The sequence below is a fragment of the Dama dama genome, chromosome 8 (genome assembly GCF_033118175.1).
Source record: "Dama dama isolate Ldn47 chromosome 8, ASM3311817v1, whole genome shotgun sequence".
Classification (NCBI taxonomy): Eukaryota; Metazoa; Chordata; class Mammalia; order Artiodactyla; family Cervidae; genus Dama; species Dama dama.
This window is the reverse complement of record NC_083688.1, coordinates 44,832,139-44,857,139: the sequence shown is the minus strand read 5'-3', so window position 1 is coordinate 44,857,139 and position 25,001 is coordinate 44,832,139. Positions and strand designations below refer to the sequence as shown.

Here is a 25,001-nt window from a genome sequence, read left to right as displayed (position 1 = left end):
AAGACGATAAATTCCAAGGGTTTTAAGAGTTCTGTACTAAGAACCAGGGCCAAAGACTACATTTTTGGGAGGAGGGGGATTATTATTTTTTTATTGAAGTATAGTTGCTGCACAATATTTAACAGGTATACAGTATAATGATTCACAATATGAAAGGTTACACTCCATTTATAGCTACTATAAAATATTGGCTATATTCCCCATATTGTATAATATATCCTTGTGCTTCATATTTATTTTTTATTATACCACATCTCCCCTCACTTGTACGGCTCCCATATCCTACTCTCTACCGTCATCCATGGGAGCAAATTTCTCATCTTGCTACCAAAAAAACCACCTTTCAATCAAGCATTGACTTTGTCTCCATTTGAAAGGCCTCCAGCTTCCCCACAGAGTTCTAAATTGAGGCACCCAAGAATCATCTGCTTGGGAGTTGAAGTGTGTTATTCCAGGTCAGCTGATGACTCACAAAGCTGGAACACTCACTCTCTCAATTAGGTATGAGAAGCACTGTCCTCAGAGAGAGTCAGTGGGCCCACAGTGAATAAGTACTATTATTAGCACCCACAAGCCTTGATGCTCTGGAGCTGCTCCAAGCCACCCTGGGCTTCTGGGCATCTCCAGACACGAACAGATTAAAGTCCCAACTCCTCCTCCTCCTGGAAAGAAAAATGCCACATTTCCATTCGTCCAATTTGACAAATACGTATTTAGTGTCTCTGTGATTCAGACCTGCTCAGAGTTCTCTACAGCACTCAGAGATGAGCCAGACCAGGGCCCCTCCTCTGAGAGACACTCAGAGAGGAGCTTGTCACGCTAGTGTTCATTCCCCGTGGCTGCCGTAACAAAGCACCACAAGTTTGGTGGCTTAAAATGACACATTTGTTCTCTCAGTTCTAGGGGCTAGAACTTCAAACTCCAGGTGTCAGCAAGGCCTTCTGCAGGCTCCAGGGAAGACTCCTTTCTTGCCTCCTCCAGCTTCTGGGGGTTCCTGGAGTTTCTTGGCTTGTGGCTGCAGAACTCCAGTCTCTGCCTCCATCTTCACGTGACCTTCTTATGAGGACCCTAGTCAATGAATGCAGGGTCCACCCTCATCCACTACGGGTGTCTCTAGTGGCTCAGACAGTAAAGAATCTGCCTGCAATGTGGGAGGCTCAGTTTCAATCCCTGGGTGGGGGAGATCCCCTGGAGAAGGGAATGGCTACCCACTCCAGTATTCTTGCCTGGAGAATTCCATAGACAGAGGGGCCTGGCGGGCTACAGTCCATGGAGTTGCAAAGAGCTGGATATAACTGAGTGACTAACACTTTCACATTTTTTTCACTTTCTAACCCAGTATGACCTCATCTTGACTAATTACACCTTTATAGACTCTGTTTCCAAACAAGGTTACCTTCTGAGGTTCCAGGTGGACATGAATTTGGGGTATAGGCAGGGACACTATTCAACCCAGTGCACCCCCATGAGAGGAAGTGCCAAGGAGGGGTGACTGATCCTTCCTAGGGGGAATAAGATGGGTTTGGGGACATTTTCACAGAACAGACCAGGGGTCTGAAGACCAGGGAAGAGGCCAAGAAGAGAGAACCACATCAGCAAAAGCACAGGTCGGCAAGGAGCAGCTCTCAGACTTGGAAACAAGGAGGGAAAAAGACAGCTGAATCTGGGAAAGTTCTAGAGACCAAATCCCAAAGGTCCTCAGATTGTAGTCAGGAGCCAGTTTTCCCTGACAGACGGTGGGGAGCTTTTGTCCACCTTACCCAGTGGTGAACCCCTCTTCCCTCTGATTCCATTCAGTGGTCATTTAGGGGCACCCTTCCTGGGCTCAGTGGTAAAGAGTCTGCCTGTCAGTGCAGAAGCCACAGAAGATGCAGGTTAGATCCTTGGGTGGGGAAGAGGCCCTGGAAGAGGACATAGCAACTCACTCCATTATTCTTGCCTGGAGAACCCCATGGACAGAGGAGCCTGTGGGATACGGTCCATAGGGTCACAGAGAGTCAGACGCGACTGGGTTACTGAGCATGAGCACGTGCCCAGGCTCCACAGAAGCATCTGGATCTGCTCTCCCAGGGCCCCTCTGCCACGTCCATTACCTCACAGAACTGCTCACGATGACGACTCGCTCTCCAGCCTGCCTCCCACTACCCGTGAGCTACTTGAAGAAGAACCGCATCTTTTTCATCTCCACACACCAAGCTGAGCACAGGTTGGCACGTAACCTATGCAACCTGCAATGTTTCAGAAGCTGGTTGAGTGGTCAGCCAGAGAACTGAAGCGGAGAAGAGGCTTTCAAATAGTTGGAACTGATACTCACAACTCCCAAGGTATCCAAAGGGGCTCCCACTGAAACCAGGCTCCGTAGGAATGTTCTCTGTGGGCGACTTCAGCACTTCAGCATCCTACCAGGGGAGCTCTCTCTGCCCCCTGCCACTCCGTGAGCCTGGTGTTTCACCTCCTCGGTTCTGACACCAAACCTCCCTACACGCTGACTTGCACCAAGCTGTGCTTTCTGTGTTGTTTCTCTAGGCAGCTGCACTGGTTCATATTTACACTGACGGGTCTGTGTTGGTCACACATGGAGGCAACGAACTGGGACAAGGTATTCACACCAAAATGCTGCAGGTGAGAGAAATAAAATTCATCTCTCTATACGCTGTTGACATGACTGACATTTGGCACTAATTTCAGAGTTAATGACAACCCCCTGTATGCGCACCCTAAGAGCTTCACTATTTAGCTGAAAAACTTCTTACATATCAGATGGAATGGCAGAGGTGGTAGAAATCCACACATGTGCAAACATCCCTGGAGCTTGGCCAGGATTTATGGACGGAGGTGGTTCTTAGTGAAAGCCTCATTGGTGGGCCTGCAGAGCACTCAGTCCTTTGGCCACCTGATGCAAAGAGCTGACTCATTGGAAAAGACCCTGATGCTGGGAGGGATTGGGGGCAGGAGGAGAAGGGGACAACAGAGGATGAGACGGTTGGATGGCATCACCGACTCGATGGACATGAGTTTGAGCAAGCTCCAGGAGCTGGTGATGGACAGGGAGGCCTGGTGTGCTGCAGTCCATGGGGTCACAAATAATTGGATATGACTGAGCAACTGAACTGAATTGACAGAGCACTGTTGTGGGTACACATGCAGGTTTATCCAGAGTAGGGGGTTTCTCAACTTTTCTATCTTGAGACCAGTATGTATAATTTTTAAAGTCTGGACAATAATGTTGGGTGGCTAATATATTGTTTTGACCATCAAGGACAAGTAGTTCATCAACTGTCATCATCCTTTTTAAAGATATTTTAACACACACAGAAATACACAAAGTAGGAGGACATAGTCCTAAAAGAAAGAAAGAATAATCCTTTAAAATGAAAAAATTTAACTGTGAAACTGAAAGTCAGTCAATCATATCTCAGACTCTTCACAATCCCATGGACTGTGGCATGCCAGGCTCCTCTGTCCATGGGATTTCCCAGGCAAGAATACTGGAGTGGGTTGCCATTTCCTCCTCCAGAGGATCTTCCCAACCCAAGAATTGAACCCGAGTCTTTTGTGTCTCCTGCATTAGCAGATGAATTCTTCACCCCTGCAACACCTGGGGAGCCCCAGAAGAAAAGAAGGAGGAAGCTAAAGTTAAGCTGGGGGCACTTCCCCGGTGGTCCAGTGGCTAAGACTCCATGTTTTCGATGCAGGGGGTCTGGATTTGATCTCTGGTCAGAGAACTAGATCCCACATGCTGCAACTAAGAGTTTGCATGCTGCAACTAAAGGTCTGATGTGCCACAACTAACTAATAAATATTTTTTAAAAGCAAAGTTAAAGTGGGAACTAGGGCAAGAAATAAGACAGGCCCTCACAGTCCTTCCAAGTTCATCTGATACCAGTACCAACAGACTTAAGACCAAACTCTGAATCAGTCAGGTTAATTTCTATCTCTCTACCTGCCACTGTCACCAAGTAAATCTGAATAAACTCAACTTGGCCTATTCTCTACACATGCAAAATTTAGAAAGTAGGAAATCCTTAATATCCTAAGTACACTAAATTTGAATTGAAGAACTGCTATGGAATAGTACCAAGAAAACACTTCAAAAATTAGCATGAGGTCTTACTAAAAAGTGGTTTTAATTGTTATAAGATGCATTATGTTAGGCTTTAGAGGATATTGTGGATGTAATAAAAATAAATTTTTAATTAAGAAAAAGAATGACTCAAGTCTTCAAAGAAGTTCTTACCAGACTTGAAATTATTTCTTTTTCTCATAGGTGGCCAGCCGTGAATTAAAAATACCCATGTCTTACTTGCACATCTGTGAAACAAGTACAGCCACGGTGCCTAACACAATCTCTACAGCAGCGTCCATCGGAGCAGATATCAATGGCGGAGCCGTGCAGGTGCTTCCTCCTGTCTGTCTTTCCCTGGGTACTTTCTCCACACCTCTGGTTTTCGTAACTGGATACAGGCACAGTGGTTGGCTTCAGAGAAGTCATCTGTGTCACGGAGTGTAGGCTTGGGATGACCAAAATGCCCGGAGAGTGTGTCAGATGGACCTAAACTGAGGTGACAAATAGACCCAGAATATAATGACTCCAACACAACAGAAGTTCTTCTTTTGTACGTATAATAGTGCAGAAGGAACGTTGGGTCATTTGAGCATCCAGATTGATGGCAGTTCCTCCATCTTCAACATGTGGCTTTCAAGGTTGCCCAGAGTATCATGAGTGAGCCAGAGAAGGGAAAGAGCATGGGGGAAGACCTGGGAGGAATACAAGTCACTTCCCGTCAGCATCCATCAGCAGAACAGCCTCGGGCAATGTCCAACAACAGGGGAGGCTGGGGAAACCTGGAGCAATGGGAAAGGGGGGCTCTGTGGAGGAGGAGATATTGGCAAACAATCAGTCTCTGTCCCTGGGAGACACAGAAAGAAGACATCTGGGTGCCGCATAACGCAGACCTGTGCAAGGCTCCACTGACACACGCAGGTTCTTACAGGCAGGTAGGCAAGCAGAAGCCCAGCCAGGGAGACCTGGTGCAATTAAAGTTTCTACATCAGTAAGAATTCTACTATTTCCTTTTTTTTGTACTTATTTTTCTTAACGATATATAAAAAAGATAAACTTCACTAATTCAGAATAGAATGATGACTTCATATTTCTTAATTCAAAGATCTTACTGCATGTATTTTTGAAATAATATCTATTTTTCATGTTTCTGTTATAAACTGTCCACTTTTTCCACTGGGACACTTACTCCCAGGACACTGCAATTATGCTACCAAGAAAGACCACTTTCAAATCCATCTTATCATTGTGGAGACATCTCCAAAGGACTCAAAAAATAGACTCATTTTGCTCAGAACAAGTTGGGAAACCTCAAATTCCTGAGATCCAGTTAGGTAGAATCAAACACAAAGCAAGAACTCCTCAGTGTGTGTGGTGGTTGTCAGCCCAAACCATGCATTAGTCTGTCTCCTAGGGTTCTAGGTTTCCGTATCAAGAATCAGAAACTTTGTTGATCTAGCTCATTACAAAAACAAATTTATTTTCTCACTTCACACTCATAGCCAATGCCTTAACTGCAGTAGTTTAATGGTGGATGGATGAACAGACAGAAGGATAAAAGGATAGACAGAGAGTTGAACAATATTTCAGACCCAAAGGGATACTGGCATATCATTGTTATAGACTGAAAAGCACAAATTTGAATGAAAATAATTTTGTTCCACTGATCGTAATGGCTAAAAAATGAAAAGAAATTTTATCATGAAATTTTCATGAAATTTTTCATTTCATGAAAAAATGAAAGAAGGTTAGGGTTAGGAACAAAGAGGGAAGGAATTAAGAACATGAATATTCTTAGAAAGGGGATCTGAAAGTATAAATTCAACTGAGCCCATGTTTTCACAGGAAATGAATGAGGAAGAGAAAACACTCTCTAACAGATGCGCTCCTCGGGGTCAGGAGTGGTGTGATACCATCCCTGAGTTCCCCCTGTGTCGGTGTCAGGCACCTCATAAGCATTCACCGAACTGATCAATTATCCACCAATGTTCTTTCAAGTTTTTTCAAATCCTTTCAATATTCTTTCAAATCCTAACCACCACAGTCTTCTCTAACGAGCCTTCACTTCTTTACTCTTTTAAGAATGCTTGTCAGATCCTTCTGAAACGCCTTGAGCCCATCATTAAGAAAAACCCAGAAGGTGCCTGGGAAGAATGGGTAAGTTCTGCTCTGTCTGTAACTGCAAATGAGAAGGTAGTCCACACCGGGGCTGAGAGTGCTGTGGTAGTGCGTGGTGGTCCCACGCAGACTCAGTCCTAGGAGCAGGACGCTGTGGAGAGAGCAGGATTCTCAGGCAGGATTCCCAGGGTTGCTTTATGAAATATAGGTGTTAGTGGAGTAAAAACCCAGGAAACAGCATCGCTGAGGGGAGTAACAGAAGTGTGTGAGGAATTACCAGAGACTCACCCTCTCTGCCTGAATAAGAAAGAGGAAAAGACAGCCTTCCTAAGCCGTAAAAATGTGATGCTTTAAGTAGGGAGGGAGAAAACTGAAAAGCCTAACTGTGAATACGCCTCAAGGGAAATGACTTGTTTCATCCAACTTAGCAATGTCCTATATCTTATTTCATTAAAACAATTATCTCACACTGGCACACGCATTGGCCAGAGTTCTGACACTTAGAAATGAAGCTGTCAATACCTTGTGAACTAAGCCCCTATATCACGAAGTGCAGCAAGATTCTATTTTATTTGCTTAATTTAGGTTTCTGAACTCAGTCAGAAGGAGACTGTTAGTATACCAGCCGAGGAGCAAAAATATTAAGATGGGTCCTATTATTGGCAACAAAGCACCAGTAACAATTGTCAAATGTGAATTTTGGTGTATAGAATATTTTCATTTTCCCCTCTCAGATGGTATGTTTATCTTATTCTGACTAAATATGCCCATTCTGCAGATAGAAACTGCTTTTGAACAAAGAATCAGTCTTTCAGCTACTGGATACTTCAGGTAAAAATTACAATAATGCCTTGACTTGGCTAAGAAAATATGAGGCCATCAAATCACTCTGGCCCTCAGTTCCTTCATTTGTAAAATAAATTTTTATTTTGTGGTCCTTAAGGTTCCTGCTAGGCCCCAAATTCCATGATTTCACATAGGCCTTTGAGCTATGTTCAAAGAAATAGTAAATAATAAAAATACCCCTAATTTGTAAAAATAAATAAATAAATATGAATTGTAACATCTAATCATTATTTACTATTCTTTACTATGAGTAGTAAGAAGATATCATTAGAAATAAGTTGCAACTCAGTTTTACAAATCTCCCTCCCTTTATCATAAAACCTTTCTATTTTGAAGCTCCTTTCTGGACAAGAGAGATGGATAAGATGCTTAATTTTACTTCTGAACTCAATGAGAAGGAAATTGTTATTGTACCAGCTAAGGAGAAAAAATTTTGAATGTGTTCTATTATTGGTAACAAAACAAGAGAGATGGAGAGATGGATAGGATGGTCATCAGCACTCATCACTGGTGCAGTGCCTGGCAGTGAAGGCCCTCAGTAGATGCATGTTAATTAAATGAAACACAAAAATAAGCATGTGTGCATGCTCAGTCGCTTCCGTCATGTCCAACTCTTTGCAACCCTATGGACAGTAGCCCACCAGGTTTCTCAGTCCACAGGGTTCTCCAGGCAAGAATGCTGAAGTGGGTTGCCATGCCCTCCTCCAGGAGATCTTTCCAACCCAGGAATCGAACCAGCATCTCCTGTGTCTCCTGCATTGCAGGCAGATTCTTTACTGCTGAGCCAACAGGGAAGCACCCACAAAAAGGAGAGCTGATTGTCAAATGCAGGAAGTATTGACATTAGTTTTACAATCAAATGAAACAAACCAACAAACTACACACACACAGAAAATCTCATGAAGAAAGAAGGTAACAGCCAGCCCAATGCCCTGTACATCAGTTCAGTTCAGTTCAGTTGCTCAGTCATGTCCGACTCTTTGCGACTCCATGAATCGCAGCATGCCAGGCCTCCCTGTCCATCACCAACTCCCAGAATTTACTCAAACCCATGTCCATCGAGTCGGTGATGCCATCCAGCCATCTCTTCCTCTGTCGTCCTCTTATCCTCCTGCCCCCAATCCCTCCCAGTATCAGGGTCTTTTCCAATGAGTCAACTCTTCGCATGAGGTGGCCAAAGTATTGGAGTTTCAGCTTCAGCATCAGTCTTTCCAATGAACACCCAGGACTGATCTCCTTTAGGATGGACTGGTTGGATCTCCTTGAAGTCCTAGGGACTCTCAAGAGTCTTCTCCAACACCACAGTTCAAAAGCATCAATTCTTCGGCACCCAGCCCTTTTCACAGTCCAACTCTCACATCCATACATGACCACTGGAAAAACCATAGCCTTGACCAGACAGACCTTTGTTGGCAAAGTAATGTTTCTGCTTTTTAATATGCTGTCTAGGTTGGTCATAACTTTCCTTCCAAGGAGTAAGCGTCTTTTAATTTCATGGCTGCAATCACCATCTGCAGTGATTTTGGAGCCCCCCAAAATAAAGTCTGACACTGTTTCCACCGTCTCCCCATCTATCTCCCATGAAGTGATGGGACCGGATGCCATGATCTTAGTTTTCTGAATGTTGAGCTTTAAGCCAACTTTTTCACTCTCCTCTTTCACTTTCATCAAGAGGCTTTTTAGTTCCTCTTCACTTTCTGCCATAAGGGTGATGTCATCTGCAATATCTGAGGTTATTGATATTTCTCCCAGCAATCTTGATTCCAGCTTGTGCTCCCTCCAGTCCAGCATTTCTCATGATGTATTCTGCATATAAGTTAAATAAGCAGGGTGACAATATACAGCCTTGACGTACTCTTTTTCCTATTTTGAACCAGTCTGTTGCCTTGTACACAATGAGTTCCAAATTTCTGAGTTCATCTACCCAACAAAAGGGCGGATCAGCCCTCTAGCTGGGTCCATCTTCCATTAACAACACATCAAATTACCGGCCCTTTTCCACCAGCCCTGTATTACCGTCAGTCCCTTATGAGCACAGTCTAGGGGTCCCTCACAGAGTCAGACACGACTGAAGCGACCTAGCAGCAGTAGCAGTCACTTCCCGGATTCTGGGAACCCTAATAAAAATCAGTTGAGGTTTTCAATGTGCAAATCTAAAACTCAAATCTTAATTCCTCAAGATACAGACACCCTGTGAGGTCCGGAGCGAGTGAAATAGCTTGTTGGTTTCTCCTTTTTTGGCATCCTAACTTGAGCACAAAGAATTTCCTCTTTAAAAAAGGAGGCAAAAGTTAGGGTTGCTATAACAAGCTAGATTGCAAACACAGGTAGCAGTTTAATTGAGCTGAAAAGGTGGTCACAATCAACAACAATCAAATAAAATGCTAATGAAAATTTTGGTAACTTTTAAAACAAATCAATATTGTTTGCACCCCCTTCTAAGCTAAAGGACTTTATTTCTTCCATCAGGGGCTACAATGCCTTCATGGACTGGGAGAAGGGAGAGGGAGACCCTTTCCCCTACTATGTCTATGGAGCAGCCTGTTCTGAGGTTGAAATTGACTGCCTGACAGGAGCCCACAAAGTAAGTCATTTGACAGCTTTCCTCTTGGCAAGTTAGAACAACAACAACAAAATGTGTTTACATTAATAACGCCCTTTCATTATGTAATACTTGCACAATAAGAACAAGATTCTTTCAATTCCATGGGAATGTCGAGAGATTCAGCTTCATCCTAAATTTCCACCCAAAAAGAGGTAGTCGAGAAAGAATTGCTCATGACAGCCTAAAATGCATTAAATTTTTTATTCTATTTCAGACAAAATTACATTCCAAAGTTTTGTGGGGTTGGGTTTTTGTTTTTTTTTTTGTCTCTCAAAAAAAGGATCTATTCCTGAAGGAAGGTCAAGTTATCTATCTCAGTTCAGTTTAATCACTCAGTCGTGCCCTGCTCTTTGCAACCTCATGGACTGCAGCACTTCAGGCTTCCCTGTCCATCACCAATTCCCAGAGCTTGCTCAAACTCATGTCCATTGAGTCAGTGATGCCATCCAACCATCTCATCCTCAGTCATCCCCTTCTCCTCCTGCCTTCACTCTTTCCCAGCATCAGGGTCTTTTCCAAGGAGTCAGTTCTTCGCATCAGGTGACCAAATTATTGGAGTTTCAGCTTCAGCATCAGTCTTTCCAATGAATATTCAGGACTGATTTCCTTTAGGATAGACTGGTTGGATCTCCTTACAGTCCAAGGGACTTTCAAGAGTCTTCTGCAACACCACAGTTCAAAAGCATCAATTCTTCAGCGCTCAGCTTTCTTTATAGTCCAACTCTCACATCCATACATGACTAATGGAAAACCATAGCTTTGACTAAACAGACCTTGTCAGAAAAGTAATGTCTCTGCTTTTTAATATGCTGTCTAGGTTGGTCATAACTTTTCTTTCAAGGAGCAAGTGTCTTTTAATTTCATGGCTGCAATCACCATCTGCAGTGATTTTGGAGGCCAAAAAATGAAGTCTATCACTGCTTCCCTTGTTTTCCATCTGTTTGCCATGAAGTGATGGGACTGGATGCCATGATCTTAGTTTTTTGAATGTTGAGTTTTAAGCCATTTTTTCACTCTCCTCTTTCACTTTCATCAAGAGGCTCTTTAGTTCCTTTTTGCTGCCATAAGGGTGGTGTCATCTGCATATCTGAGGTTATTGATATCAAGTTATCTATCTGACTAGGTAATTTAGTAAACTGTCTTGAATAAGTGCTTTAAAAGCATATAGTGGTGTGACATCTCCCTGAAGTCAATTATCCCAAAGGTAGTATTGAGATCAGTGGCACCAAAGATATTCCTGAGATCGATCACAGGCACGCAGGGCTTTCTGTGGCTTCTCCACAACCCGCGTGCACGTGCCCAATAACACAACACAAGGGCCAGATTAGTGTGATGCTTCTCCGGGAAGGAAGTAAATTGGTCTCAACACTCACCCTTAATACACCCAAGATCTTACAAATCCCCAAATTCATACATGCCACTGTGGCTACATGATTTCCTCAGTAAAATGGCAATAATACCAGCTAGACCAAACCACTATGGGGATTAGATGAGCTCATGATTTTAATAAAATCGCAAATCCAGCTTCAGAATCAGATGAACAATTAGGCTTATTTATTTACTAAGTGATACCCAGACGCACCCACATATCATGGACTTTAAAGTCACTTAAGATAAACCAAAACTGTGAATTCAGAAGACCTTCTGGGGTCATCAACAGTCCTCCTAGCACTAAATTTGAAGAACTTGGTAGATGTCTTACCACCTCTAATGTTGATGGGGTTCCATGTAGTGCTAATCAACCAGCAAGAGTCCTGGAATAAATTGGGACCATTTGAATAAACCCTAAAATAGTATTTTTAATTCAAGTTTTTACAGTCAGGTAATTTTAATTTTGGCAGAAAATCAGAACAGACATCGTCATGGATGCCTGCTGCAGTCTAAATCCGGCCATCGATATTGGACAGGTAGGTGCTGCCCGATCTGGATGGATGTCATTTCCTGAGAGTCATTGTGGGGTTGGTAAAGGCCTTCTGAAAAGCACACAGTATCACAGAGCCTGACATTTTTCCCTCTTCAGGTTGAAGGTGCATTTATTCAGGGAATGGGCTTTTATACCACTGAAGAGCTGAAATATTCCCCAGAAGGTGTCCTGTACTCTCGAGGACCAGATGAATACAAAATTCCAACCATCAGCGATGTCCCAGAGGAGTTTAATGTCTCCTTGTTGCCATCATCACAAACTCCACTAACCCTCTATTCATCCAAGGTAAGCATTCAAACCTACAACTACACAATGTGCTTTTAAAAACACACACACTACCTTTCCTATCGAATAACTACTTAACCCACACAGGATTTTTAAACTTCAAGTGATACTAGGATTTCTAAGAGTACACAAGTTTCACTCAGTCAGTAAGTCAGTCAGTCAACAATTATTGAAAATTATTGTATGTAAGACGCTGTGCTAGGATTTGGGGATACAGTGGTGAAAAAGACCTGCCCCTAACCTACAATGGCTGATGGTCTAGTGTAGAAGCCTCTAAAACAAATGTGCTCCCTTGCAGGGCCTGGGGGAGTCTGGGATGTTCCTGGGGTCATCCGTGTTCTTTGCCATCACTGATGCTGTGGCTGCAGCTCGCAAAGAAAGAGACATAGCTGAGGACTTCACAGTGAAGAGCCCAGCGACTCCAGAATGGGTTCGAATGGCCTGTGCAGATCGGTTCACAGAGATGGTATGGAATTACTGTTTATTTTCCTAAAAAGTGATTTTTCTATATGTTGCATCTTAGACTACTCAGGTAAATTATAAGATTATATATAAATGTTATATATAAATTATAAAAAATGTATAAGCTATAAAATATATATCATATTATAAATTATATATAATTTACTCAGGTAAATTATAATCAGATTATAAGAGCACATTACAAGATACAAGCTCATCAAGATGATAAAAATAATCACACAAATACCTTTTAGTATATGCAGTAATTTAAACTTTATGAAAAGCATCTCCCCATGTTATGTAACTTAATCATCTGGGCAATCTTCAAGTAGGATAATTTATGATGCTTCAGAAACAAACAGCTAAATGTGAAACAATGGACCGTTTTCACCAAACCATTCTAAGTATTCCCTCCCTCTATCCTACCTAACCTATCCAATTCTTCAACAAAAACAAACACACAAAAAATAACCCAGGTCATGGAGAAGTATTTGATAATGTCACTTTCCACGTCCCCTGTACAAACACAGAGTACACCCAGTCTGTCCTTTATTCAGGAAACATGTGGTCTCATGTCCCGCTGATGCTTTTCTACTTCATTTCATTTCACAGCAGTGCCTCCCAGCCCAGGGGTGGGGATTTGGGAGCCATCTGCTATACACACATGCACACAGCAATGCCAGCCTGCTGACTGGGGCAGACACGCGATGTTGGGTGGGTCATTGGTTCTACCCTGCACTGATTTCCTCATAGCTTCCTTACATCAATGGTAAGGGTAGTTCACACTGACTAAATATTTTACAGATTATTTCACTACTCTACAGCTCCTACAACTCTATCAGGTAACTACTATGACTTTCTTCATTTTACTATTGAGGAAACTGAGGTATAGTAATTTACCCAAGGTCAAGATTCAAGCCCAGACCATCTGGCTCCAAAGAAGTAATAATTGCCTCCTAGAGAGAAAAGAACTGATTTTATTAGTTGGAGGCTAATTACTTTACAATATTGTAGTGGTTTTTGCCTCTCTTCTTAAAAGAAATGTGTTTTCATAACTATATTAAAAGAAACCCAAATACTTAACTGACCTCCTCAAAACAGCCAGCCATAGAGTGAAAGAACAAAGTGACCCAGGATTTAGGAATATTACTTAAAGGGATGTGTCATAACTACTCATTTCCTTCCCCTGAGTGATCCAGTCCTCTCCCCATCTCCAAATCTGACTCAGCATTTCTTGGACTCCAATAATACTGACCATCCTGGATTTCCCTCCATCTCCCAGAGATGGTTCTGCCCCTCAGACTGACCCTCAGCCAATTGCACTGTCCATAGAAAGAATTCCAATCATCTGCCTGGGGCCAGTCCCTCCTCAGATGGTCAAGGCCAGAGACCCTGCCCTCCTCCATCGCAGGAACTCCTCCGGCTGATCTGGCCTGGAGAGCTGTGTCTGCCCATTCACAACAGCACCAGTGACACGAACCTGCAGAACCATGTGACCTCCACTCCCCAAAGCACAAGCATTTCTGACCTTTAAACAGAAATTCTCCATCACCTTTTGCAGTAGTAAATATCCTTTTCTGGAATGGGGCAGATTCAGGTAACCAAAAAAACACAATAGAAGATACAAATCTTCCTTTCTTGCCTGGTTGAACATGTTCAGCCTTCAAATGTCCCAGCTTTTAGAAAATGAATTTCTTCATTTCCAAGACTTCAGGCTTCTTTTAATAGTCCAGTTGTCTGGCAGTCACTCTGTCACATGCTGTGATAAAATGTGAATCACTTTAACTTCATTCACCATTTGAAACTCAGCCTGTCAGCTACCTGGTCCATGTAAGGAGGCCACAATTTCTCCCAAATCTGATGGTTTCATGGTAAGATTAATAAATGCCTTCATGGATGTACTGATTTGTACACCCATCAACTAAATGATCAGAGTCAATGTGAGAGTAACCTCCTATTTTCTAAAATATTCATAAATGGATACATTCTAAATATCACCTCATTTTATAATCTATATTTCATATTAAAACCTCATTTGCATAACAAGCATTTTTATCTTCATAAAAGTCACATATGTCCATTATGGAAAAACTAGAAAATGCTGACAAGAATAAGATGAAAGTTAAAATCAGCCCTAATCCCATTAACCAAAAATAACCATAATAACCATAACATAACCATCTTGGGTTATGTGTATATATATTTATAAATACACACATATGCACACTTTTAACCACATTTTAATTTATATAGGGTTTTTTGTTTTATTTAAAGTTTTATTGTAGTTTAGTTTGCTTGCAATGTTATGTCAGTTTCTGCTGTATAGCAAAGTGAATGTTATACATATTCATATAGGTTTATATATATAATATATCCTATTTATATACTCATTTTACAAAATTGGGATATCCCTAATGTAAATATTTTAAAAGATTTGAATAGTATAATGGGGAGTGACTCGGTTGAGCCTGCATTCACAGGAAATCTGTATTGAGAAGGTCATTTTCCCATGCAATGTCACTCAAAAAATATAGTTGCTTAAACCCAAAGAGAAAATACCTGGCCAAAATTGTTTATCCCCCAAACTTATAATCTTTATTTATAGCCACTGGAACAAGTTTTGGAGGCAGGATCAGGGCAGAAGTTTTAACTTCTTAATACCAACCCTCCCATTATTAAGGCTACTTAGACCATGTTGAGAAAGACCATTTATCTCTCATTCTTTTTTTTTTTTTCATTTATTTTTATTAGTTGGAGGCTAATTACTTTACAATATTGTAGTGGTTTTTTGCCATACATTGACATGAATCAGCCATGGATTTACATATGTCCCCCACCCTAAACCCCCCTCCCACCTCCCTCTTATCTTTCATTTTTATCTCAACCCACAATATTCCTAGTAATTCCACTGACCTCATGTATATATGAATCAATGAGAATACAGCCTTCTTCAAATCCTTGACAAGACTTGGGTGACCCAATGGTTTCTCTCTTCTAGCCTACAAACCTCCTCAGCTGTACATCAGAAGAGAGAGAACAATTAGAGCCAGCCTTAAGCGGGGCCTCCTGAAAGAGACAGAGGGGAGGAAGTCCTGATTCTCAGTTTAACAAAGAGAACCAGAAACACACGAATATAGGTTCTACTGTCACTTCCTGTCCCAGGAAATGTCAGTATTCCTCCATCCATATAGTAACAGAAACCGGAAACCTTGGACTTGGCCCAACATTTCTCTTTCTCATACTCAGTAGCTAGTCCCTCATCACACCCTGTCAGTTTGAACCCCTAACAATCTCTTCCACCAGTCATGTTCCTGTTGTTGTTCAGTCACTAAATAATGTCCAGCTTTTTGTGACCCCCATGAACTGCAGCATGCCAGGCCTCCCTGTCCTTCACTTTCTCCCTGAGTTTGCTCAAATTCATGTCCATTGAGTCAGTTGCCATCAGATGCCATCCAACCATCTCATCCTGTGTTGCTGCCTTCTCCTCTTGCCCTCAGTCTTCCCCAGCATCGGGGTCTTTTCTAATGAGTCAGTGCTTTGAACCCTGGACTCTGCAGGTTTACAGGGTGCAGACCAGTTATAGACCTCGTAACTGGGCTGTAGGCTAGAACAGAGAAACTGTTGGATCACCCAAGTCTCGTCAAGGATTTGAAGAAGGCTGTCTTCTCATTGATTCAAATATACGTGAGGTCAGTCTATTTTCCTCCATTTCTATTGACTCCATGTCTAGCTACTATGTCATTCATGCGTTAAACATTTATTGAGGATCTAATACGTGCCTGGCATTAATCTAGGTGCTGAGAATTCAGCAGTGAATCAAACAGAGTGATCTCTACCTTCAAGAAGCTTACTTGCTAGAGATTCTAAGTCCAACTTCCATCTCTCTAGCCTGGGTCAAAGCAGTCTTGTAACTGATCTCCCTACACCCATTGCAACCAGAGATGTGTGACAAATATGATTGTGTCCTTCTACATGTACACAAGGTGAACAATTTCCCATCGCTCTTAGGATAAAGATAAAACTGTTTATGTTGCCCTGCCAAGCCTATAAACCTGCAGAGTTCAACCTGGCCAGCACGCCCCTACTTCTCCTGCCACACTAGGTATCCTATCTCGCCTTGTCTCTCCACACCAGCTACACTTGCTTTCATCTGTCTGTTCCACACATCAAGGACAGATGCCTCCACCAGCTCTTCCTGCTGCTTGGAATCATCTTCTTGCTTTTCCTCACTCAGCTAATCCCCTGCTCACCTTTCATGTCTTATTCAAATTCAAGAAATTAAATATTTCCCTTCTTCCATAGTTTGAGGTTAAGGAGTATAGTGGTGAACTAGACTCACCGGCACCTTCTGTCTCTCTCGGTGTTTACAGCATAGGAGAGGGGGAAGACAATTGCTGTAAAGTGTAAGTGCTTGCCCAACTCTGGGTTATCCCTGAGTGTCAACAGGACAAACTTTTCTAACCTAGCCTTAACTTTTTCTTACAGTCAAAGGGGTAAGAGATGAGGCCCAGCTTTGATCATTCATCCTATAATCCATTCATTCATCTAGCATACGTACTCAGCCCTTTCCATGTGCCAGGCACTGCTGGGAACTAAAAAAAAAAAAAACACTGATATAGTCAATCTCTGCCAAATGGATCCTACATTCTATTGGGAAAGCCAGACAGTCAACAAGTAAAGAAATACACAATATAATTTCAGGTGGTGATAAATATTGTGACACAGAACAGAAGAGTAAGCAGCTAGCATGTGATAGATTATTTTAAATTATTAAAGAAGCTTTCTCTGGAGTATTCATGTTTGATCTGAGGCCTAAATGATGTGGAGGAACAAGCATGAAGCTGGTAAGGGTGTATTCCAGGCGGAGAATAGCCAGTGCAAATGCCCTGGGGCAGTTTCAATGGATTCAAAGTAGTCCTCAAAATGGCCTTCGTCATAAGTCTCTGATCTTACCTCCCTGGTAGGAAAAAAACAAAACTGAAAGGCTGCAGTTGTTGTTTTCCATGGCAGAGAGATAAAAGAAATAGAAATATGTGGTCAAGCCACTCTATCTTCACATCTTCAGGGTGAAACCTGAATAGTTCTTATCCAGTCAGCAGTTTCCTAGCAACTAACCTCTATCACAATGCAGATCTACTGCTTCAGATCTTTAGAAACTCATTCATTCACACAACAGGCCTCCTAAAATTCTCATAGCCTGGCTCTTGACCAGTTTTTTTTTTTGGCACATTAGAGCAAATTTGAACCTGCATTAGAATTTATTGAGGTGGCCCAAAAGTTTCTTCAGGTTTTTTAAAAGTTTGTTCGTGTTTTTCTGGAAGATGTTACCAAAGGAAAGTTTTGAATAACCCGATACATTTGCTCCAACTCCAAGGTAGCTTTTAGTTGAGATAAGTAAGGATTCACACTGGCATACAGCACTGTACTGTGAAAACAATTTTTTTTAGAAACATACTGATACTCTTTGTATTTGGTCTGTGAATGCTTTTGTCAAAAGACAATTTGTTCTGACAAGTAAGAAGGTCTGTATACTAGAACATGAGCATTGGAAAGTCCCAGATCTCTTCTTTTAATAACCTTCTTATAACCACAAGGTAAATAAAAACCGGTGTATAGCTACTTCTTCAACAGAAATGATGGTTAAACATTCAGTATTTTTCCTTTGAATTAAGTAAAATAATGCATGTAAAAGTACTGTGTAAATACAAGTCACTACATGAATATTACAGTTCTGGTCTCCACCAAATATCCATGACTGCTAATGACCTTTTTTCAAAATATGCCTCTCCCAGAGGCTTAAAAAGACTTTCCACATTAAATCAAGCTGACCTGCTAAGGGCAGGAAGAAAACCAGCCCTTAACACTTAGCAGCCACTTTCACGGATAACTGGCTTTAAGCATCAGTGAGAAGCAGGCACTGGTAAGAAGCCTGGAGCTTTTTTTTTTTAAATCTTTTGGTTGCAAAAGGGACCTTGGTTCCTGGACCAGGAATCAAACCCATGCCCTCTGCATTGGTAGCATGCAGTCGTAACCACTGGGCCACCAGGGAAGTCCCTGGAGCATTTTTGTTGTAAGAAGTTCTACAACTTGAATAATCATATGAAATTTTTTTTGACCAGTATGACAAAAAAAAAATGTCACACGACCAGTATGGTTACCTTGATTACAGTTGTTAGCTGTGGCTCTTCTCCAGGGGCCCTTTCTTAGGTGGTTCCCTCCTGGTCAGAACAGTGTTGCTGGTGTTAATTTCTGCCCTGAGCCCAACAGAGCAGCCTGGCTCAAACAGAAACCATCAGAAATATCATTCCTATACAAAATTTCCTCTCTAGTGATGGGAGTGAGAAAATTGTATTCTTGGGAAATGTATTTTGTAAAGTCATTTAAAATACGACAAGGAAAAAAAGAGGAAATTTCCTTTAAATGTATACAGAAAATGCCTAATCAGCACTTTCAAATTAGGACTTTACTTAGAAACAATTATTTCATTAAAAAAAAAATCTTTATGATTCAGAGACAAAAAGGAATACACAATCTTAAAAATTAGAAAAATACTGCTTTCTAGAATTTGTCCTGCCCTGTAATTCTATAAAGTTGGCGAATGTCTTTTTTCTGAAGATCTTTACCTTCTCCACTTTGAAAACCTAAAACATAACCAGTTCGGAGAGGGCAGGAGGGAGGAGCGTTAAGATTAAAAGATACAAAAAAACTACTGGACTTCCCAGGGGTCCAGTGGTTAAGACTCCACAATCCTAAATGCATGAGGTGTGGGTTCAATCCCTGGTCAGGGAATAAAGATCCCACATGCTGTATGTAAAAAAAAAAAAATTTTTTTTTAAGATACAAGCTACCATGTATTGGGTTGGCCAAAAAGTTCATTTGGGTTTTCCCATAATAACAACCCAATATAAAATAAATATGCAACAAGAATATATTGTACAGCACAGGGAAATATAGTCACTATTCTGTAATAACTTTAAATGGAGTATAATCCATAAAATGTTGAATCATTATACTGTACATGTGAAACATAAAATATTGTAAATCAATTTATACTTCGATTTGGAAAAAACTAGAAAAAAAAACAAAAGGAAACCCTAAAACAGCCTCCTTGCAGCTACTCCCCTCCCTCTGCCTCATTAGGACCCATGACTCGTTTTCCCTCCCTGCTGCTTTTGCGTTTCTAGGGGCACACACTCTGAGAGAGTTGGCAACATTAACAGTGCCGCCTGTTTAGCTCAGGAAAGGAAGCCCTTCCTGGCAGATGGAGGAGGAAAGGCCTGTGAGCACTTCCTGGCTGTGACCCGCCTGCTTTACCTGCGCTGTTCTCGGCTGGTCCGCCCCCAGATGCTGGTCCGCCCCCAGATGCTGGTCCGCCCCCAGATGCTGGTCCGCCCCCAGATGCTGGTCCTCAAACCCATATCCTGCCCACACACAGTCCTGCGTTCCTCTGAGCAGCGGGAGATATACTGCCGGTCCTACAAGCCTGCGTGCCCTTTCCTTACGGTTTTGGAAGCTACTCCAGCAGCGTGTGGAAACATGCGGTCTCCAGCCTGTTCTGCCAGAGGCTGGGCCGCAGACGACCGGCAGGACCTCAGCGCAGCACAGTCAGGCCTCAGTCACGTGGATTCCGTGAGCCAGAGCGCGGTGCAGACCGCGTGACTTGGGCGGCTGCAGCGGCTCCCCCAGGACGCCGAGCCTGTGGTCCTGCTCCCGTGAGAGGCACGCACAGCCAGACAGGCGGGACACACACACACACACACACACACACCTTCACACGTTCAGACAGCCGTGAACTGGCCCGTTCTTCACCTCCTCCTCCCTGCCTCTCGTGCTGTCTTGGAAGAGGTTTGGTGCTGAAACTGGTCCCACACTGAACATGCTTGTTCCAGGAGGCAACACGTGCTGAGACTTCATGCAGTGACCTTTCTTGCTGCTGAAGGGGATGATCTGATACTGCTAGTGAATATGCATTTTTGCATCTAAAATTCTCCTGCCTGGTCTCTGGAAGGTTGCTCGTTTAGTCTGGCAAAACTGGAGGCATCCCTCAGATTAAGAGAGGGAATAAGGGATGCAGAATGGAAAACAGGAAAAGGCAGCCATCTTACCTAGTCAGGGAAAGGAGTTATGACACACTTTCTTAGCTTTGTGATTACGATATGGCCCTGCAGTCAAAGGCACCGGGGTTGTGATCCCAGCCCTAATTTTCTTTAAAAAATGTGTTTTTAATTGAAGGGTAATTGCTCTGCAACATTGTGTTGGTTTCTGCCATACATCAACATGAATCAGCCATCCAGCCCTACTTTTGATGATGCATTTAACCACTCTGATAATTTAATTTTTTTATAAAATTAAAATGGCAGGAAATGTTTGTGGAGAGAATAACTCTAGTTTCCTTATAATGTTGTTAAAAGGTTTGAATAAAACACATGAAAAGCATTCAGCAACTGTCACACGTAGTAAATGGTCAATATACATTGATGATGATGACGACTGGGTCAGAAGTCCCCAAGGCTATCTTCAGTTTTGATGATACAGTGATGGGCTCCCAGAACTCAGAAAGCTGCTGTTCATGGTAATGGCTTATTACAGTGAAAGGATATAGATTAACATCCTCAAAGGCAAAGGCACATGGGGCAAAGTCCAGGAGAGACCAGGTGAGGCTTTCAGGGTGTCTTCTTCCAGTGGAGTCACAGAGAGCCACCTGCTTTCCCCAGTGACAGTGTGGAAGAAGAAGATATATGAAGGATTGCCAGCCAGGGAAGCTCGGCTGAGCCTTGGTGTCCAGGAGTTTTATTAGGGATCAGTCACATAGGCACAGGTTGTGTGCAAAGCTGACCTTAGTCACTCAGTGTCCAGCCCTTCCAGAAGTCAAGTGATGTTATTAAGACCTCAGGTAAACAAAGGCGCTCTTACAAGGCAGGATGTTCCAAGAGCTGGGGTGTTACTCCCAGGAGTTGGTCAAAGGCTAACCCTTTCTTTGGAAAGTGCAGAGTTTGGACAATGGAGGCCTCCTGAGTTCATCCTTTATTGCACAGTGAGAATGATGAACAATCCTGGATTGATGACACTAGGTGTTGAAACCAGTGAGACTGGGCACAGATATACTTCAGAAGGCTTAGCTGTAAGTAGAATCAGTCTTGACCACCAAAGTCAACATATTGCCTTAATCATAGCAATCAAGAACCAACAGGGAGAAAGAGGGGGAGGGAGAAAGGGAATGATGTCCCTAAACAAGGGAGAAGTGAGAGAAGATCATGAAAGGCCAGTGAAGGTCTGTTTACATCCCAGAGCCGGGATCCTTGAGGGAAAAAGGGAAATTGGGTCCTCGCTCAAGAAGCCAGGGAGTGGGTGAGCCACACAAAAGGCTGGGGCAGCAAGAGAATGAGCATTGATCTGAGTCCCAAAGCAGAAGAGTGCCCCAGGAACCCTGGTCTGGTGACAAGAATAGGAACAGGTTTTCGGAGAGACTACAATTTAGCAGATGAGCTGACCTGAATCTACCTCAGACGAGACTGAGGAGCTTTGTCCTGCATCCAGCCCAGTCCAGGTGGAACAGGCTGACCCTAAGTAAGACAGCCAAGTAAATCCCAGTGCAGCAGTTCGGTTAGAGAATCAGGGAAGTCCCTCGCAGGAGGGCAAACTAGCCCTCTATTTACATTTCAGTACAGATTGAAAGCGAACAGTAAGAATGGGACTGGTAAAGATATCCTGACAGGTTAGGGGTTGGGCTGTGTTTTTGTTTGTGGTTTTCTGTCCTCCTTTTGTGTTTTTTTGTGAAATAAATATCAGGAGACAAGCTTTCTGAAATCTTCATAACTTTTCATTATTTACAGAAAGCTTTTTTATGTTTTTAACACTTTTGTAACTAAAAGTCAACTCTTCAAACAAAAACATGATAGCAGAGGAGGCGGGAATATAGACTCTGCTTATTCTGCTTTGGGGCAAACCCAGCAGAGAGAATTCTGCAGATGGGAGCTGCGGACCAGAAGGAAGAAGGACAAAGATGTTAAATTCTTAGGGCTTCTAGCCCAGAATAGAGAAATGGGCCTGAGTTTAACTGGAGCCAAATCATTTGGCTAGGCATGTAGGTGGGGCTCTTCTCAGATCCCTGCAGGGGAGTCTAGGTCTGTAAACTACAAGCAACTCTCAGCCTAACCCCTTTGCCCTCCCCATCCTCCTCCCACAAAGATTTTCATTGGATTTATAATTCTCTTGGGGATTCACATCTGAGAGGCAGAGAAGATAGGTAAAAAATCCAAAAAAGGCAAAGGATCAGTCGCTCACTCATGTCCAACTCTTTGTGACCACATGGACTGTATCCAGCCAGGCTCTTCTGTCCATAGAATTCTCCAGGCAAGAACACTGGAGTGGATAGCCATTCCCTTCTCCAGATCTTCTCAATCCAGGGATCAAACTGAGGCCTCCTGCTTGCAGGCAGATTCTTTACCATCTGAACCACCAGAGCGTGCCCTCTTAATTAGCAGTTACAGACGTTAGCAGAGAGTACAGCGCTGACCCTCTATCTTTTCAGAGTTGTCATTTGAAAGGCACGGTACAATCCCATTCCCCAGGAAGATCCTGCTGCTTCCCATCAGAAACATCTTTCAAAACCTACAGATTTGATATCATTTTCCTGGTGAAATATTACAAAGGTATTATGATGTTTAGTATTTAATTTACTTTCTTTCTTAGATCCCAAGAGATGATCCTAAGACATTTAAACCCTGGTCTATCACTGTAGCATAACACGGCTGTCATTGCCTTAAAGGTAAGATCAATAAGCTGAAAGAGAATTACTCAAAATGACAAGATCAGCTAGTCCAGTGGTTTTCAAGTTGTGTTCTGTGATATCTTAGGATTGCACAAGTGCGTCAATCAAGTTTCCTTTTTAAACCCTTTTTTTAAAAAATTAATCTTTATTAGAGTACAGTTGTTTCTTTTTTAATCTTATCCAATATTTTCAATATTTATTTATTTGGCTGCACCGGGTCTTAGCTGCAACATGCAGAATCTTCTAGTTGTGGCATAGTTCAAGATAGTTCAACTAGTTCAAGATCTAGTTCCCTGACCAGGGATCGATCCTGGGCCTCCTGCATTGGGAGCATGGATTCTTAGCCACTGACCCACCAGGAATTCCCTGAGTCTTTAACTATCTTCCTTTAACTGCAATTTCAAATTTTTGCACTCTTCAGAGAAGCATAACTTTCTTATGTATTTGCTTTATGTGCTGAACATTGACCTTACTAAATTTATTCCACACTAAAATCATATATGTGTGTGTGTTCCCCATAACATTTTAAATCTCTGCTAAAAATGTGTCAAAACCAGATTTCCTTAATGGCTCAGTGGTACAGAATCTGCCTGCCAATGCAGGGAACGTGAGTTTAATCCCTGGTCAGGGAAGATCCCGCAGGCTCGGACCAGCTAAGCCCGTGAGTCACAACTACTGAGCCCGTGTTCTGGAGCCGGGGAGCCACCACGACTGAAGCCCTCCTGCCTTGGAGCCCCCATCCACAACAAGAGAGGCCACTGCAGTGAGACGCCCGAGCACAATGAGAGAGTAGCCCCAGCTTTTCGCAACTAGAGAAAGCCAGAGCAGCTATGAAGATCCAGCACAGCCGAAAATAAATAATAATCTTTTTTTAAAAACCTCTGATCTCATTTTATATGATCTCTCTGATTCTTATTTTATAAATGAGAGACATGGAGGGCAAGGGAGAATAAGTAACTACCTAAGTATACTCATTCAAATCTGTGAAGCTTACAGTTCATTTTGTCAACTACGTATTGTTCTCTTCACATACAAAATTTGTACCCCTTTATAATTATCATCTTTTCTTTTTTCCCAGGAGTTTCAGTTTTTCACAAGTGAAAAGATGGTTTGTTAATGCTAACTGGACTCCAAACTGATATTCTTGTATTGTTGTGAGTGGGAGGAAGACACAAAATTTAGAAATATTATTCAGATTTTATTATATTAAAAAGATGAATCATTAGTTTCAAATTGTTGACTTAGACTTTCTAGCCTAAAGGCCACTAATCAAACACTGCACTTGTCACAGCAAGGAGCATAAAGTTGATTTTTTTCTGAAGATATCATGTATTTCCCTTTATGTGCCCATCCAATCTAACTGAACTAGTAATCCAGGTTACAATTTTACAATGAAAGATACTTCTCAGCAGATGAACATGTGATTAGTTTCCCCAGAGATGTGTTTGATTCAGTGTAAGGACACCACAAAATTCCTAAAGATTTTGTATCATTTTGTTTTAACTGTGGAGTAGCTATGGGTCTGTGTATATGCATTGGACAGCAAAGGAATATTTTCCTCATGTAAGCCAGCTATGCAACTGGTTAACATTCTTTTGGAATTTGGAGGGGAAAAGCAATGTAAAAACATTTTTAATATATTATTACAAAACCCTTTATTTTTTTTTTTAATTTGATTATGAAAAGTATCCACTCTGTTATCAGTTTCAGAAATGCTTAACTGTTCAGTTTTCCACATGTAGAAGTAGGTGCCATGGAGCTGGACTATAAAGAAGGCAGAATGCCAAAGAATTAATGCCTTTGAACTGTGGTGCTGGAGAAGACTCTTGAAAGTCCCTTGGACAGCAAGGAGATCAAACCAATCAATCTTAAGGGAAATCAACCCTGAATACTCATTGATGCTGAAGCTGAAGCTCCAGTATTTTGC

General features: G+C 42.2%; 1 protein-coding gene and 1 long non-coding RNA gene across 3 annotated transcripts in view; one reads left to right on the top strand and one right to left on the bottom strand.

Moving 5' to 3' along the window:
• LOC133060985 (aldehyde oxidase 2) overlaps positions 1-24,778 on the top strand; it is a 77,637-nt gene extending 52,859 nt beyond the window's left edge. Inside the window, exons 27-36 of the mRNA XM_061149038.1 lie at positions 2,527-2,622; positions 4,268-4,396; positions 6,146-6,220; positions 6,960-7,012; positions 9,497-9,611; positions 11,474-11,539; positions 11,653-11,841; positions 12,140-12,307; positions 22,996-23,071; positions 24,153-24,778. Coding sequence (XP_061005021.1) covers positions 2,527-2,622; positions 4,268-4,396; positions 6,146-6,220; positions 6,960-7,012; positions 9,497-9,611; positions 11,474-11,539; positions 11,653-11,841; positions 12,140-12,307; positions 22,996-23,049 — 945 coding nt within the window. The 3' untranslated portion in view covers positions 23,050-23,071; positions 24,153-24,778. The remainder of the gene's footprint in view (positions 1-2,526; positions 2,623-4,267; positions 4,397-6,145; positions 6,221-6,959; positions 7,013-9,496; positions 9,612-11,473; positions 11,540-11,652; positions 11,842-12,139; positions 12,308-22,995; positions 23,072-24,152) is intronic.
• Positions 12,351-19,897, bottom strand: LOC133060986 (uncharacterized). 2 transcript variants are annotated; one of them, XR_009693882.1, is made up of 4 exons: positions 19,806-19,885; positions 18,462-18,521; positions 15,217-15,318; positions 12,351-14,062 (listed from the first exon to the last, which is right to left on the bottom strand). It is a non-coding gene; the product is annotated as an uncharacterized LOC133060986 (long non-coding RNA). The 2 variants fall into 2 exon arrangements; XR_009693883.1 differs by lacking the exon at positions 18,462-18,521 and having other exon boundaries at positions 19,806-19,897.
• Positions 24,779-25,001: the final 223 nt, after the last annotated feature.